At 38.8% G+C, this 16,917-nt stretch overlaps 1 protein-coding gene across 7 annotated transcripts in view; it reads right to left on the bottom strand.

Moving 5' to 3' along the window:
- Positions 1-1,170: 1,170 nt before the first annotated feature.
- The window catches only part of MON2 (MON2 homolog, regulator of endosome-to-Golgi trafficking), a 140,997-nt gene continuing 125,250 nt past the window's right edge, over positions 1,171-16,917 (bottom strand). For 3 of the 7 annotated variants that reach the window (XM_025198763.1, XM_025198764.1, XM_025198766.1), the window contains 5 exons: positions 10,427-10,487; positions 8,302-8,425; positions 7,536-7,743; positions 6,123-6,205; positions 1,171-4,510 (listed from right to left, as the gene is read on the bottom strand). In XM_025198763.1, coding sequence (XP_025054548.1) covers positions 4,347-4,510; positions 6,123-6,205; positions 7,536-7,743; positions 8,302-8,425; positions 10,427-10,487 — 640 coding nt within the window. In that variant the 3' untranslated portion in view covers positions 1,171-4,346. Of the gene's footprint in view, positions 4,511-6,122; positions 6,206-7,535; positions 7,744-8,301; positions 8,426-10,426; positions 10,488-16,917 lie in introns of those variants that run through there. The other 4 variants (XM_025198765.1, XM_006019409.3, XM_006019410.3 and 1 more) reach the window with 3 other exon arrangements.

A 16,917-nucleotide genomic window follows, 5' to 3' on the forward strand; every position in this document is an offset into this window, starting at 1 on the left:
TATGCTATGGATAGCTTGGATATTGCAAGATATTGACATTACCAGAAGGCAAAAAAATTAGTAGGGTAATAAAGGAGAAGGACAACAAAACTGTTGTTAATGGTAGGTCACCTCAGGAACAACCTGAGTGTCCATTACAGAGTCTGTAATAAAATTAACAAAAAATAACATCAACATTAGGGTGGTCAAATAAAGATACCCTAGGTGCCAACTTCTATTTTACCTAAATTAAAATCTTCAGTGAACTTTGTAGTTCAGTTCAATCCTGTTCAAGTCTCTAAAAATCATCAGTGTACCTACTTCGTAACACTTTATCCTTATGACTGAGACACAAAAAAAGCCATTGAGGAGGAAGAGGACCCACTCGTCTTTTGCATAAACTATTTTTCAAGGACTTGAAAAGGGTGGAACAGAATCCCATTTGGGCACCTATGCCTCATCCACATGTGGTGTGGATGTTTGGTTCCCTGGGGACAACTAGTGGTGGTGCACCTTGCGCCACCGCTGGTTGTTGCCAGGGAATGCCCCTGCCAAACGCCCTCTGGCATGAAGCAAGTTACCCTTAGGGTGGAAGGGGAGGCTGGGGTCAGCACTGGGCTGGCCCCAGCAGCCTTACTTAGGGTCCTGGGGGCCTCCTGGGTCTGCAGCAGCAGCAGTTCTGCTGTGCAGAATCTTACCGGCAGCTGCAGCATGGCTCCAGCAAACCAGGCTCCACTTTTGAGCAGCACGCACTACCTGTGCGCACGCTGTTCCACTTTTTTTCTCTGCAGGTTTTTTTGACCTCTGGATATTTTACTGCAGTCATCAGGACCAGTACAATTTCATTTCTGGCTCCCAATATTTTTTATTTTATTTCAGAGCTTGTGGAAGATGCATCTCCTTATAGTCATTTGCAGTCTGAGGGAGATCATCAAGTTGCCCCTTGAGATAAGCATTATTCTCCTTTAGCTGCTTTCAGCAACACAGTGGAAACCTCAATCTTGTAAACATTTCACATATTACTCAAGTCAAGTATTCATATTACTCATGTATGTAAAGTTAAAACACATGCATGATGCTTGCAGATTCAAGGTCTAAATTTTTCCTAGTTTTCTTTAGAAGAAAGCTACATAGACTCTCTTGCTATGAGGTTGAAAATTTGTATTTTGATCAAATTTGAGAAAGCTGTGCAATGATGGACAAATATTAGACAGTAAGAAGTCTCAACAGAGAAAAGAAAGACTTCAAGATGGTAAGCAGGTAGATACTATAATCAGACTAAGATTCTCATCAAGAGAAACTAGCCAGTAGAAAAGCTCTCTTCCAAATTAAAGGCATGTTTTATTAGCTCTGATATGCTAGTAATTTACATGAAATAGGAAACGATGGCCATACAGATTCAAATGTCAGCTGTAAGGCAAATTCCAGATGTACAAAGCTATATCATTTTAATAACTAAAGGGATGATAAATGAACAAATGGTAGAAGACTGCTTTTCGTAGTTTTTAAAAGGTATGCGTCTGCAGATGATAAAAGTACATTAAAAGTTCTAGAAGCAGAAATAAATATAAACATAAGATGTCTGGTAAAGACCAAAGCTGAAAGAGCTTCACTCAACTAAAATGAGCATGTACATTAGAGTGAGGTAATTGTACCTTTAGCCTGATTTCCCAAATTAAAAAAAACCAGCTAAATATAATGCGCTCACATGTATATGTTGCCTCCCTAATAATGTAAGCTAAGATGGTACATTCTAAATAAGACGAAGGGGCTACCATTCTCCAATTCTTCTTATTTTTTTTCCCCTACATCATTATGGGCCATGATCCTTCTTTCATGGATGACATCAATATCTGGCCCCCAAACCCTGTTGCTTTTTGGCATCACAGTTGTTTTTAAATTTTCACCGTTAGAGAACTGATAACAGATGTTCAGTTGCATAAAGGCTCCTGTATTATATTTTGGAACTGCTTCTAAAAAAGATACATTTGTTATCTTAAAACTGACATTAAAGGCTTGTCCATACCATGTCAATGGCCACTCTTAGAGAGTTCAGGGCTGAGCATGCTTTGTCCATGTCCAGCCTACCCGAGTCATCTGAGAAACCGCAGGAGCTGGGGAGTTCACAAGAAAAGCTGCTCTAGACTTATTGCTCACACCATCTCCTCTCAGGCCAGCCAGAAACTCAAGAGTTCAAGAGTGAGAACTGGCGATGAGACAGGAGCAGCCTGACTGGCAAACTTCTAGTCTTGGAGCAGATCAGCAGACTAAGGAAGGTGGGGTATGCTCAACCCCAGGACATAGTACCATTGCTGTGGTACAGACAAGTCCTAAATCATTGCAATATGCTCCTCAAACTTAATTCAGCTAGCATTTGGCTTCCTAGTACAAATTTTGTGTTCTCTAAAACTGGGCTAGAAACAGTTTTATCCAAGATTGAGGATAGAGTTCCATATAACATTCATAAAAGAGTACACAGGGTCTTAAAGCTTACTGTGTATTTAATGTGGTTTAAAATATAGAGAAAAAAGTTCCCTTGCTTTTTAAAATAAGCATAATATGGAATAACAGCACTAGCTAGCATTATATAAATCCAGGAGCTCTGATCAATTCATCCTCCAACACGCACACCACTAGCACCTTCTATAAATTTGCATCTGTTCACATGAACCAGTGGATATCCCTTTATCCTACACAAATCTAAAGCAAACTGAAAAGTGTTAGTATTATGCATGATCATTACTTTTAATATCAGCATAACATTTTAAAGAATGGAAATCTACCACTGAACTCTGAAGTCCATATAAAGGCACCTATTTGATTTTTTTCTAACTTCTGATTATAACAGCTCCTAATAATCTCATATGACTTCCAAAGTAACTGTTTGGAATACAGTACTTGGAAAAGCAGGCAAGAGCCTAGCTGTGAATTTAGAAGCTAAAAACTTTAGACTCCTATTTTTTAAAAATCTTTGCCTTTGTGCTTTCACATCAATGGTCATAAACATCAACATACAGGTGAATTACTACTGAAATAATTATATACAAATAGTATGCTATTTCATGGCTTAGTTTTAAAAAGACTACTGCTACTCAGATGTTTTACTTAAGTTATGCAGTTCATGAAAGGGAAACAAAGATCTCATTTACTTCATGACAGAAAGTTTACTGCACTTCTAATGAATAACTATCTTCAAAAACACACTTCCCATGGTTTTATCACACACATTTTATACTTAAAGGTTAGAACAATTATTGTTTGGGTTGAAAAGACATTACAAAACAAAGAGCTTACGATTATTGAACAAACATTTTACAGCCAAATATTTGAGATATTTGAAATCACCTTTCCTGGGTCATAATTCAAAGACAGTGACAATTGCCATTATGGACAAAAAGGGATATAAATCCCAAATACAAATTGTTCTTTTCAAGCAAGACAGCAACTACAAAAATGAGTAGACGCAAGTAAAATGAATACACTGAAACAAGTACTTTGTGAAGTGAGGTACTGTAGAAAGTTGGATTACTACAGTGTATTTCTGCACATTCAAACTCATTTCAGGTTGAAACTTTAAAGTTTGAAATCAGCAGATTGTTGACTGTTTGCTGCTGTCTTTTGTCATATGACCTCTTTGTTGAGATGTCCAACGGCCACAGATAAGATACATTCAAATAAGCAAAAAAAAATTAACGGCATGAGCAGATATGAATAAGCATATCTGCCAATTAAGAAGGCAAATTGTAAGTAAAAATGCAAGCATATAACTTATTCATAATAAATACATTATCAAGCATTTAACATTATCAATATTTTAAAAAGAATTTAAATAATAAATGCAACTATTTTATACAGAACTGTACCATTTATTATACACACGTGTATCAGTTCCCTTTGTTTACAAAGGCTGGTTACAGATAATATGGAATGTTACAGTACCATCTTGCATAAAATTTTAATACAATTCCGTACTTCAAAAAAGGGTGCAAAACACCAGCCCAATAAATCTGACTGAATTGAAATACTTTTTTTTTTTAATTACATCATTAACACATACACAACAAGCTGTACATAAGCCCACTTTTCAGTCACCACTTCAAGATACTGTAGCTAGTACATTAGATTATAATTGATTCCACCCTAGTCAATTAAATTTATTAAAGGCTTGCACTGCTACTCACTCTGGCACCTTTGAGATACAAGCTTGTATGAATTCATGAATTACTGAGCTCTTGTTAGTAGTTAAAAGGCAGTCAACACTGGTTGCCATGTACTAGTCACAAGAGATATCCTCAGAGAAGCCTCTCTTGGAAACAAATATTTTTGGGATATTTTTTCCTTCAAAAATAAAAGAAAGTTTTATCTGGTCAAGACTCTCCATTTTGTACCTTGGATGCCGGTGGCTGCATGAAGTCCTTAAAGGGAACTAGTGCTTCTTTGAGAGCAGAACAAACTTCTGATGATGAACAGCTGATACATTCTACTAAAGTTGGATACAAAGCAATAACTTGTGCCCAGGTGTTAGCATCAACTGTAACAAAAAATGACAAATGAAATCACTTAATGTTGCTCATACTTTTACAACAAAAAACCTTTTTACTATACATACACATTAAAACACTAGGCATCTAGATGAGCAGATACTAGTAAATCCAAGATGCTATGTATTTTTAGATTTAAAAAACCATGCACGTTATCTAAGCTTATTTGTTTTCTCCCTGCCTTCTCTATTCTTGATCATTGGTAAAGATTTGATCTGGACAGGAAAACTTTCATACTGAACTGTGGCAGTGACCAGGGGAAAGGGAGAGTAATTCTGCATGTGCTGCACAGGGGGCAGGCAGCACAGTGAGCCCACAGGGCTCTGACTGTCCACATCCAGCCAGCAAGCTACTGGGTCAATGGAGCAGCCACAGGTTGTCGCTCCCACTGCTGCAGCAGCCAGTGTTGATGATGCTGGAAAGGAAAAACTAAATTTTTCTCCACTGTGACTTCTGAAAACAGAGCACCTTATCCAGGGACATGTAGTATTCAAGTAAAAATGGAAGATCTGATAAACAAACAAGATCATATGATCTTAAGCAGTGGATGTGCACATTCTTTTTCAAAATGTGGAATCTATTTGTTGCCTTATTTTTTACCACCAGTGTGCTTTCGAAAGATTTTTCAAATCTATCTAGGCAATAATTATTATTTAAAAAGGAGGTGTCAAATTTGGATCAGTGATCCTTGATAATGGTGTTTTAAACCATTTCCAGGGCTTCATATAACAATAATCTAAGACATCTGATTATCTAGAGCTGTAGGAAGTGTCATATGAAATTGTTATTCCTCCAAAAAAGGAATATATGATCAGTAATGTACTATGTGATGAATTGTTTGATGTTTGCCATTTTCACATAGTGAATTTCTTTAAATTCTTATTTGGGCATGAGCTACGTATAATCTGCTGTGTAAGGTCCTAAAAGAATTCACGAACTCCCACTGCTTCCCATGATAAAACAAAACAGTATAAGGTGACACAGAACGCATAATTCTTGCTGCTGGCTCCTTAATTGCTAAAGATAAAAAAATAAACTGTTTGTTAGTCTATGGTTAAAACTGTTGGTAAGCATGTAACATGTAAGCATGTAACAGTGCATTTTCCTACCATTAGGAGCCAGAAACGAAAATGTTACACAGAGGGTATCTTTAGCAAGCAAAGATACTTTGTCAGTATCAACATATAGAAATGCCTATCTTAAACCTGACTACAGTAGACTGGATGGACCTAAGAGTGAATGACAGCTAAGAACCTGAAAAGAATATTGCATAGGTAAACAGAATCTATCAAGGTTACTGCTGAAGACAACTATTGAAAAGCTAAAGAGGTAACATTTTCTTTTAGATGCTATAGTTATTGGATTTAATAACTAAAAGGTGTCTATTAAGAGAAGTCATTAGTCCTATAGCTGGGAACTTCCTATTGTAGTATGCATCTTAGAGCTGTATGCCAACTGGTTTATTAGAAAGATATTTTTAAAATGACTACCTGGCTTCTGAAACGTGCATAAAAGTGCATAAAAACATTAAATAAACACATACATAGGATAGAGAAGACAATTTTATTTCATTTACAACTTAATCGTTTAACAACAACTTACCATTTTCAGGCTGAGTTTTCTTAAGTGAATCTATGAGTGTACTGACAGCTTTTAAAACAAATATGATTTCTGTTACTTGTTGCCTATAGGGGAAAAATTATAAAACTAAGAAATACATAATTTCAGAAATGTTTTCCAGAATATAATTTCCTGTTAACTACAGTATAGCCTCATAAATCCAGATATCAAATATCCGGAATTCTCAAAAATCCAGCACTTTTTAAAACTACATTAGATCAAGGAGTATCGGCAGCTGGTCCCAGAGCAGCAGAGGGGGAAGCTTGCATGTGGCAGCTGCTGCTGCCATCCACCGTCCTGCACTGCCGCTCCACGTGCAGCCACTGCTCTGGGACTGGCCGCCACTCCTCTCCTGCTCCCCACCCCCGGGACCAACCACCACTCCAGTTTAAAAAGTACGGAGTTTTCAAATTTCTGGCAAGTGCTTGGTCCCAAGCATGCTGGATTCATGAGGTTACACTATTATATAGCAAACAAAAATAATATTTAACCAATAAAACAATTAAAACAAAATCCAAGGAAAACACCTAAGGTTATATCTGAGGTTCACACTAATTTTAAATCATAACTTCCCCACATACCTGCTGCAAGTTAGGATGGCGTTATATTTCATTTTTAGAAATATATTTCAATATATTTTTATTTCTAATTTTACATTTTTTTTAGAAATAATTTCTAGATCTCAGTCTAGCACATATTTATACATATGATTACCTTTGAATATCCAAGAAGTCCCAGAAAGGCAATTTATTATTGGAACATTTTCCAAAAAGTTTACTGTAGACTTTAGGCACCTACATTATTTAGATATTCTTGAAAAGAATTACCATGTCTGTTTATTATTGTTGTTTGGATTTAGATCCTGCCATACCCAAAAAGGCTCAGGGAAGCTTATAACAACAGACAAACACCCACAATATAAGACAATGTCTGTTTTTTTTCCTGCAACAAAAAAGTGTGGTTCCAATAATGCTTCAGAGTACTATTTGTTCTATTTTAGAGGTATTTTATTTTTTTCCTCTCCAGCAGTTTAGAACCTCTAAATAGCTACCCTGGAAATATACGAGGAACTAGCTATAGAAACACTGTACTACTTTTAATTTCGGGGACTAAGAAAAGTTGTAATATCCTCCTCCTGACCTCTGGATAATCAAATACAAAAAATAATTGCTACTTTACAATTCTGCCAATTAATAGCAAATGTGGTCAACACTATCTGAAACCTCTCCTACTCGCCTTAGACTTTCTCCTGCAATACATTTTTATTGCCTGAATCAATCTTAATTATAATACACTATTTTCTACCACATAATGATGGCATATTTGTGTTTTTGTGTGCATGTACATATGCACAATGTTGTATACTTTGTTTTTTTAAACAGATATAGTACATACCGTGGAAGAGGACATTTGCCACTTAATCTTTCATCTTCTATGTAACGATGCAGTACATCTTGTGATCTTTTCAGAAGTACAGAGAGTGCCATTCTAGAGATGTAGCCTTCCTGAGGAGTTGCGACTTTATTACTGAATGAAAACTGAAGCAGAGTTTCAAAGCATATCTTAGAAAATTCCTCTCTCATTCGAATATCTATTTCTGCTTCTGCAAAGCAAAACGTTATATTTAATAGCGCAACAAGCAGGTCTATACATGCTTTACATTTTGTAGTACAATCCATGCTTTAAACATACTTTGCAAGAAAACATCTCTGCACCTCAGTATTCAATAAGGATAATAATGTTTACAAATACTGTTAAATACACGAACTGAAAAAAGATGTTTAACAATTTTTGACAGTTCCTAGAACTCGGAAACATTAGCTGCTTATTTTAAAAACACATTTCACTGCCCGAGACAGGATAATCTGTATGCTTTACAGCTGTCTCAAATTATGGCCAAGACCCAAGTTGGAAAGCAAGTGGAAGGAAAGGAAGAAAATAAAGGTAAGACTAATAAGCAAAGTAATTCTTTGTAGGGTAAAATGCATCACAGTTTTAAAATGATGCCATATAAAATCATCTATGTTGGAAACTTTATCATGATGAAGTAGTGTATCTGCAAATAAAATATTTGGTGGAATAGGCATTCTAATATGCACATTTTAGTTTACTTTCCTGAGAGTTTTCATACTGCATTTATATTACTGTTCATATAACATACCTGTAAATGAGGATGACTGAGAATGTATTGAGCCTTTATTAAGCATAGTCATTATCTGACCAACAAATTCCTTGGGAATAAAATTAGCATATGGCAGTATCTCTGTGCTGATAAGTTGCACAACCTAAAAAAATAAAACATACTTAAATTTGTTTCTGGCAGGGAAAGCAGAGGGGGGAAATCAGTGACAAGAATTCCAATTCTAACACCTATGAGATTTAAATTCCCAAATATGTGGAATGAGATAAAGAATGTTAAAGAAAGGATGTATTGAAGTAAGAAAATTTACTGTTCAAGTATAATATGAATGTTCATGCTCAGTGAAATTTTAAAATAAGAATCATATATTTGCCATGCTTGCTAGTGTTAATCTGCAAATACATAAATGCTAAGATTTCAATTATAAATTGGGCTGCTAAAGTAGTATCTTAGGTTCCTGACTTATTTTCTGAAGTTCTGATCATTTAGACATTTCCATTAATTTCTGAAGTGTTTGGTAAAATCTTTACTTCAAACAGAATTATATAGTTTGGGGAGAAAAGATCTGACCTTCAGAATAACTATCTTCTTGGCCACTACAGCCCACTCAATATCTCAACTAGAAGAGGACAGCAAATTGCATTTATGTAAACAAGCAGAAGTAAAATTATATATTTATGAACTCACATCTGTAGGGGACATTTGGAAAAATTAAGGGGAAAAAATCAACCAAAGGTATGGAATCAGTGCACATCAGTGAGAAAACATCAACTCTGTGTGATGCCCTTATTCAAGAATGAAGTCACTTAAAACCACTGAGCTTAATCCATTAGATCTGATAACGGTGGCCATTACAGACAGTCCTGCTTCTGTTTTTATACTGAGAACTGCATAACTTTGCTGCTGCTCTGAAGTGATGACAACCTCAAGCCCTTTGTTATCGCTGCCTTTGAAGTCCCATATTTCCACTGGTATAAAAAGGTCACTGGTTTTGTTTAATTCACAGACATCTTCCTTCTCTAAAGCTTTTTCTACAGTGGTAACCCAACCAAGTTAACACACCCATTAAAAGTGCAGTGCTGTCTCTGATAAATCAATCATGGAAAACAATCATCCTCGATCGTGAGAAAAGCAGCAGCAGCTCTCTCTGATAACCTGGCTGAGGTTATCATGGACAATGTGTCAGAAAACTTCATTTGTCCAGTTATATTTAACCTTCTTAGACTATGGACCACATTTTCCTTGGTCTTTGATACAGAGGGAAACACACAGTCAGTGTTGAAATAATCATCACTACTGGTTAAATCAAGAAAGTTGGTTCACTCTCAAGGAAATGCAACATGTGGAAATCATTTTAGGCCAGACTGTGAATTCCTTACTTTCACTGGTTTGCAACTATCTGTATGACTAAGTGATCATCAGTGGAAATTAAGACAGACAATGCACTGAAGTCAGAGACATCCTAAATCCTTCCCTCTCCTATTCAGTTGCACTTAGGGTGGCTATTGGTCCTGTTTAATACTGGACCATCCTGTTTTTAAACCCTTTGTCCCTTGTCTGTTACTAAATGAGGAAACAGACTGTAAAAAGTCCTGATTTTCAGTTCACGGGTGGAAATACATGTGAATCATTTGTCCTTGTGATCCTATTAAGCTGTGCTTAGAGGTAGGGCAGTGCACAGCCAGGAGGAGCAGGGTTCCGAGTCAGCCAGGGAGGGAGGATGGTGGACTTCTTGTGGTGGCCCCACCCCTCACTGCTGAATGGCCCAGGTGGCAGCCCTACCCCTCACTATTGATTGGCTGAGGAGGCCAATAGTCTCCCCACCTCCCCCCTGCCCAAAGGGGATGTCTTGTATTCTGGAGGTACAGTGGCCACCCTAGTTGCATCCCAGTTGATGCAAAGGAGCTTCTGTACCACACATGCTACCCTTTGCATATCTAAAGGTCATGCAGTTACAAGCTGGGACCTATTTTTGTTATGTTTTCACTAAATAGAAAAAAAGAAGTTATAGCTAAATCTGCAATGGTCAGTATTAACTGCAGTTCTTTCCACATATCAATTCACAATAGTACAGTACTTACAAGTTTAAACTTTCTAGTTAACTCTACATACATTAGTGCAAAAACATTCTATATAACTTTCTCACCTCAACATCAATACTTTCATTTCTCTGGAACTCTTGAATAGAGAGATTATCTGGAGGTATACTAAAAACAAACACGAAAATATTAAATTACATTTTTAAAAGGGCACAGACTATTCTGAAGATGTAAGATTACAAATATGGAAGCATGCACAGTATTAAAAGATTATATGTACAAAGCGGTATGTGCAAGGACCAATTACAATTTTAGAATAAAACAGTAGTTCTCGACTTTTATTTAGACTCAATGCACCCCTCCAAAATTTTTCAAAAATTAATGGCACCTCAGTAAAAGGACTTATTTAAATAGACTATGAATATTATCATATACATGATAATTATGTTATTAATTAATATGTTAGCAATTAGTAATTATAAGATATTATATTCAGCCTATTGCCAGTGCAGTGGCTGCCAGGTGGAACTGTACCACATATCTCCTGCAGAGTTAAACTGGGAAATGGTTGTGGCTCTTGCCACAAGCTTGAGAGAGTCCAGAGAAGAGCCACGCGCATGATCAGAGGTCAGGGAAGCAGACCCTACGATGACAGGCTGAGAGCCCTGGGGCTCTTTAGCCTGAAAAAGCGCAGGCTCAGGGGTGATCTGATGGCCACCTACAAGTTTATCAGGGGTGACCACCAGCATCTGGGGGAACGTTTGTTCACCAGAGCACCCCAAGGGATGACGAGGTCGAATGGTCACAAACTACTTCAAGATCGTTTCAGGCTGGACATAAGGAAGAATTTCTTTACTGTCCGAGCCCCCAAGGTCTGGAACAGCCTGCCACCGGAGGTGGTTCAAGCGCCTTCATTGAACACCTTCAAGATGAAACTGGATGCTCATCTTGCTGGGATCCTATGACCCCAGCTGACTTCCTGCCCTTTGGGCGGGGGGCTGGACTCGATGATCTTCCGAGGTCCCTTCCAGCCCTAATGTCTATGAAATCTATGAAGCCCTACTAGTTCAACCCTACATGGTAATTATAATCGTGGTCCAATAATCTGTTGCCCAACTTGCCATCCACTTCTACATCCCCCACCAATCTTTCCCCGTTTCCCACCCCACTAATGGTCCAAATCCAGTAAGTAATTTTTCTCAATGTTATGTCTACACTGAGCACATTCCATGCCTAACAATTCCTATATGCCAACCAAGCTTCTCCATCCCAGGGCTTTAGGACTTTATTTTGGTCCTTCTGGTTCCTGCAAGCCCCTCTGGCACATGATGCTATAACTGAAAGCCAGGAGTGAATCTTCCATGTTTTCAGTATTCCTCTTGCTAGTACCCGAGCACTGCGGAAGACTAGACTATATCTGAATGAAGATGGATGGGGAACAAACAGAGGACTGACAGTCTGTAGATGAACAGAAGAAGAAAAGGAGCCAGTGACAAAAGAGTATGAGCTTGAGGGAAAGGAAGTAGCAGAAGGATCTTAATTAACAGATCATAGTGCACTTCAAAATAGGAGTATGCTCAGCATTCCCATGTCCAACATACCTTTAGTGTCTAGGGAATAAACATGAAACTATTCACTGAAAATTTTGTGCCCTGGTCCCCCTCCACTGACAGATCCACATGCAGAATAAATGCCTACTAATGAACTTGGTACTCTTTTAGCTCAAGTGGTAAGGTTTTACGAAACTGATAAAAAGTGTCACAATTTGGGGTGTTAATACAATTGCATATAACAAAATATTCACCCACCCAAGCTTGCTTAAAAACAACACAAAACAAAAACACAAAACCGTAAGAAAATTGCATGCGTGCGCGCACATATACCTACATAAGCTTCTCCCCCTCAAAAAACCTATGTTAAGTGCTTTACATTAAGAAACACTTGAATTAAGCTTGCCTGTAGGATTTTATTCATTTGCATTTATTGATGCATTATGATATCATTTTAAATGACATATTGGAATTGGAAATATTACTATTTCCATAAGATGCCACATAATTAAGTGCACAGGAAGGTCAGTACTTGGAAAGAATCAAGATTGCACAGTAAATAAGGTTGCTATGTACAAGACCTCTTATTCATTTACTGCAGAAATAGCAGGTGCATAGTAAACAGAAGAGAGGAAAAAATAAAAGGACAATCTTGTGTTTAAGGCAGCTAAGCACCATTCCCAGGAAACTGGATTAAGTCAGAGCTCCCATGTGATGCTGGGCAAAATCACAGCATCATAAGCTTAAAGAGGGAAACTCAAGGGACACCTAGTTCAATCCTTGCACAGATGCACAGCTCCTAAATCATCCCAGGCCTACACATCCTTCACGAAAAATCCTATGAAGGATGTTCTGCAGCTCCCCTAGCCAGCATGTTCCGTTACCCTACTGTTCTTACAGTTAAAATGTTTTTCTTCAAATATGCTATAGTTTAAAATCAACAGCTCACATCCTTCCCTTCTGTGGCAAGGAAGAATGCTAGGTCTTCATCTTATTTATAGCATTTTTTCCAAGTATTTGAGAACTGCTGTAACCTTACCCCTTATTTTTTTTCTCCAAGAGGAAACTTGCCTGGTTCTTTCACCCTTCCCTCATACTGCTGACTTTTTAAAACCTATATCATCTCTGGCAATGACCTCTGACCCTCCAGTTTCTCTACGTTGTTTTAAAAATACAATACACTGAACAGCATGTGCTATCAGCATCCAGGCTTTGCATTAAATGCTTCTGTTAATACAACCAAAAATTGAGTTTTTTTAATTGTTTCAGCAACATGATGCTGAATAACAGACGTCTGTGGAACCCCACTTGAGACCCCCTGCCAATCCAACAAGGATCCACCTGACAAAGTAAGCTATGTTTACAAAAGCTTATGCCTCCTTGAATTAGTCTATAACAGGGTGGGCAAGATACGTCCCACCGGGCCATTCTATCTGGCCACGAGGCCCCTAAAAAATATTTAGAAAATTAATACAGGCAGTCCTCGGATTTACGACAATTGGTTCCTGAAAACCTCGTCTCAAGTCAAAACGTTGCAACTCAGAACCAATTTTCTCATAAGAAACAATGTTATAAATGGGTTATTGGTTCCTGAACCAAGGCCTGACACACTATTCTCAACAAAAATACCCCAGAATTTTGTACTCGATCAATTATAGATGAGTAATACAGCTACATTAATGTATTTATATCGTAAATAGCAATTACATTGATTTGGAAGGACTTCTTTAAGGTGACTTTGCTTGACTTTTTGAAGGGCTCTTTGGTTGGACTTTTTGAAGGGTTCTTGGCTGGAGTCTTCTCAGGAGTCTTGGCTGCAAGTTTTTCTGGAGTCTTGTCTGCTTTCTTAAAGAAAGCGTCCAAGCAAGTTTGGACAGATATTCTCCAGAAAGATGAGCGGCACAGCAAACTTGTTCGCTGACGTGGTGTCGCATCGGATCAAGCGTCCTAACTTGAAGCAGACGTCATAAAGTTGAAATGGTGTCAATTTATAAATGTTGTAACTCAAAACACTAAGTCAAGGACTGCCTGTATTCATTTGCCCCTGGCTGCCTGTCAAAGACAGAAAGGTGCCAGCAGCAGCAGGACCCAGTGGCAGCAGCAAGGCCCACCCCACCCCTAGGCACCAACTGGAAGCTTTTGCCTAGAGGCTTCCAGCATGGGACCCTGTGGCTGTTCCCCCCCCCCGCTCTCCCTCCACCCAAGAAGGAAACAGAGATAAGAATGGGTGGAAGGAGCAGGGGAGGATCGCCAGTACAGCAGACGACAGCCCAGCCCGGCCACTTCAGTTCCCTGCTGACTTCTGCTGCGCCGTGTGGTCCCGGCCACGCAGCTGGGAATCACAGGGTGCTGGAGTGGGGGATGGGCACGGGGGGAGGAGCAGTGGCAGCAGGCAGGAAGCAGAGATGTGGTGGAAAATTTTCCAGTGCTTTATTTTTCCATAAGAAATTTTCCATTTCTAAAAATCCACTGTTTCATAACATTCATTAGTAACAATGAATGGATGCCAATATAATATTAGGCAAGCTTGGCAATTTCAAAGTTGTAATTAATGTTTTTCAGGTGATTATCCCTAGGAAGTGAGAGAGAGAGTACATATATGTTTTGCTGATTTGTAAACAGGACAGTAAATACACACGCATAATAATCCAAACCAAAAATCAAGTTATGAATTCACCTACTTGGCTGTGCAGGTCAAATCAAAACTAAAGCACAGCATATCATGCACAGTTCTTTGAGTGTACTAAAATTAGTGTGTTAACAGCTTTCAGTGCCATTTTTTTCTTGAATTTCAACAATGTAAGGAAAGTATATGCTATTGTGTATTGTCTTTACATTTTTACAAGTATTCCAATAAAAATATATATTTTTTCACATAAAGCTTTGAATTTGTTTAAATATAACGTTTAAACCACATTAAGTGTGCTGTATTTAATTTTTTCCTAATCAAATATTTCACTTCAAATACTTGTGGCTATTGGGACAAAATTAACATGGGGGTATGTTTTTAGTTTTGTTTTCTAAATATAAGTCAAATAAACACACTATTTAGGGCACTGGAAAATTTTCTGGAAAACCCACATCTCTGGCAGCAAGGAAGGGAACAGAAGCCACCAGGGAAGAGAAACACCAGCAGGCAAGTGGCAGCGAGCAGGAGTGTGGGGCCCGGGCTGGCAGGAGCTCTATGGAGCCAAGCCAGCTCCACCACTTGCCCTGCCACTGGCTTAGCCACATGCAATCCTGGCGCTTGCCAGGACACCACACTGCCAGGGGCCTCCGTCTGCTGCAGGCCGTGACTGCCATACACACGCACCTGCATTCCCCATGCACACCCCACATCCCTCCTCACAGACCCCAGCCATCCTGCCCCCCCCACGACAACCTCCAGCCAGCTTCCTCCCCACAAACAGCATACTACCCCACCACACCACCCCCCCCAGACCTATCCACCCCCTCCACAAACCCCACTATTTCCTGCTCCCTGCTCCTGAGGATGGGGTGGGGTAGTGCAGTGGGAGGGGGCCAGGGTGCCAAAGTCATACATGCAGCACAGGGGTCAGGTTGCCTGTGCTGGGTGCAGTGAAAGAAGGGGCTAGACTGCCTGCACTGCATGTGACAGAGAACCCAGACTGCCTGCACTGCAGACGGGCAGCACTGCATGTGTAGCTTGCTAACTAAAATTATTTCAAATTTGTCATAAGTTCTCCAATGATCTCTGTATTTATTACATTCCAAATTTCTTCCCATTTTTTTCCCCTTCGTACTAAATTTGCTAACCATTTGATTGCAGTTTTTGGTTAGTGAAAATAAAGCAACACAGAAACTCTGCCTTCTTTGCAATTTCTATTAACAGATCTGTCAAGCCTTGGACCCATAGTTTCCTTGATGTTGCTTTTCCATTTGACATTTGTAGAACTCCTTTTTGTCTTTAACATTTCTTGCCAATTTCAACTCATTCTTCACCTTTTCTTTCTTGAATTTGCCCCATACATATTTATTATACTTAGTAGTATGCCCTTCCTTCCATTGCCTGCACGCATCTTTTCATTTTCAGATAATTACAAGGTGCATTTATAGCCATATCATGTTTGTAGTTCTTCTTTTCCTTGTTTTGGAATACTATAATGTTGAGCCTCCAAAGGAGGGCCAGTCTTTCTGGAGTTTTCCCTTTCAGTTTGCCTATAAAGGCAACCTTACGTACTATTTTTGACTTAGTCAAAACCTGACTAAGTCCAGTGTCTTTGTTATGCTATTCTCATGCCTCCCTTTCATTAGGATCACAAATTCCATCATACCATAATCATTCCTCCCACGTTTGACAACTTTTATGTTTACAACCAGTGAACATAATTTACTTTGGATCAAAATCAGATTCAAGATGAACCCCAGTTGCCTGCCCAGCTTTCTGAAAAGAGTGAAACAGGTGTAAATGACAGGACCTCCCTGGGTATTTTATTTTTTTCTCTCCCTATATCTGGGACTTTGAAGTGCCCTATTGCCATTACCTCAAACATTTTTTTTTTTTTTTTTTAACTAAATGAAATTTGCCTTCTTCCTCTGCCCTTCCTGATTTGTATGTATATCATGCCTTCACTATACTTTCCCCCTTTTTATTTATTTATTTTTATCTTTACCACATACCCAATGCCACTTTTCTTTTCTTGAACTTCAGAAGAAATATGCACATTTTCGAAATATACCACAATGCCTTCTCCTCCTTTTTCCCCACTATACTCTTCTGAACCAAGGTACTCTTTCAATGTGGATATTCTAATCATGGGAATTAGTCCAAGTTTTGGTTATTTCCAATTAAGTTTACTAAGACATCCAGCTCATCTTGCTCTTAGAACTGGTATATGGGCAAAGATACTTCACAGATTACTGCCCGCGCCTTTCCTCCTCCTCTTTTTTAAGTATATGACAGGGGGCCTCCTGGGGCCGGGCTCTGTGGCCCGCCCACCTGTCACCGTGACAGGAGGCCTACTCAGGGCCGAGCTCTTCGTGGCCCGCCCACCTGTCTCTGGGCAACCGCCCGCTTATCTCGCCCG

This window comes from Alligator sinensis, unplaced genomic scaffold, assembly GCF_000455745.1.
Source record: "Alligator sinensis unplaced genomic scaffold, ASM45574v1 scaffold375_1, whole genome shotgun sequence".
Taxonomy (NCBI): Eukaryota; Metazoa; Chordata; order Crocodylia; family Alligatoridae; genus Alligator; species Alligator sinensis.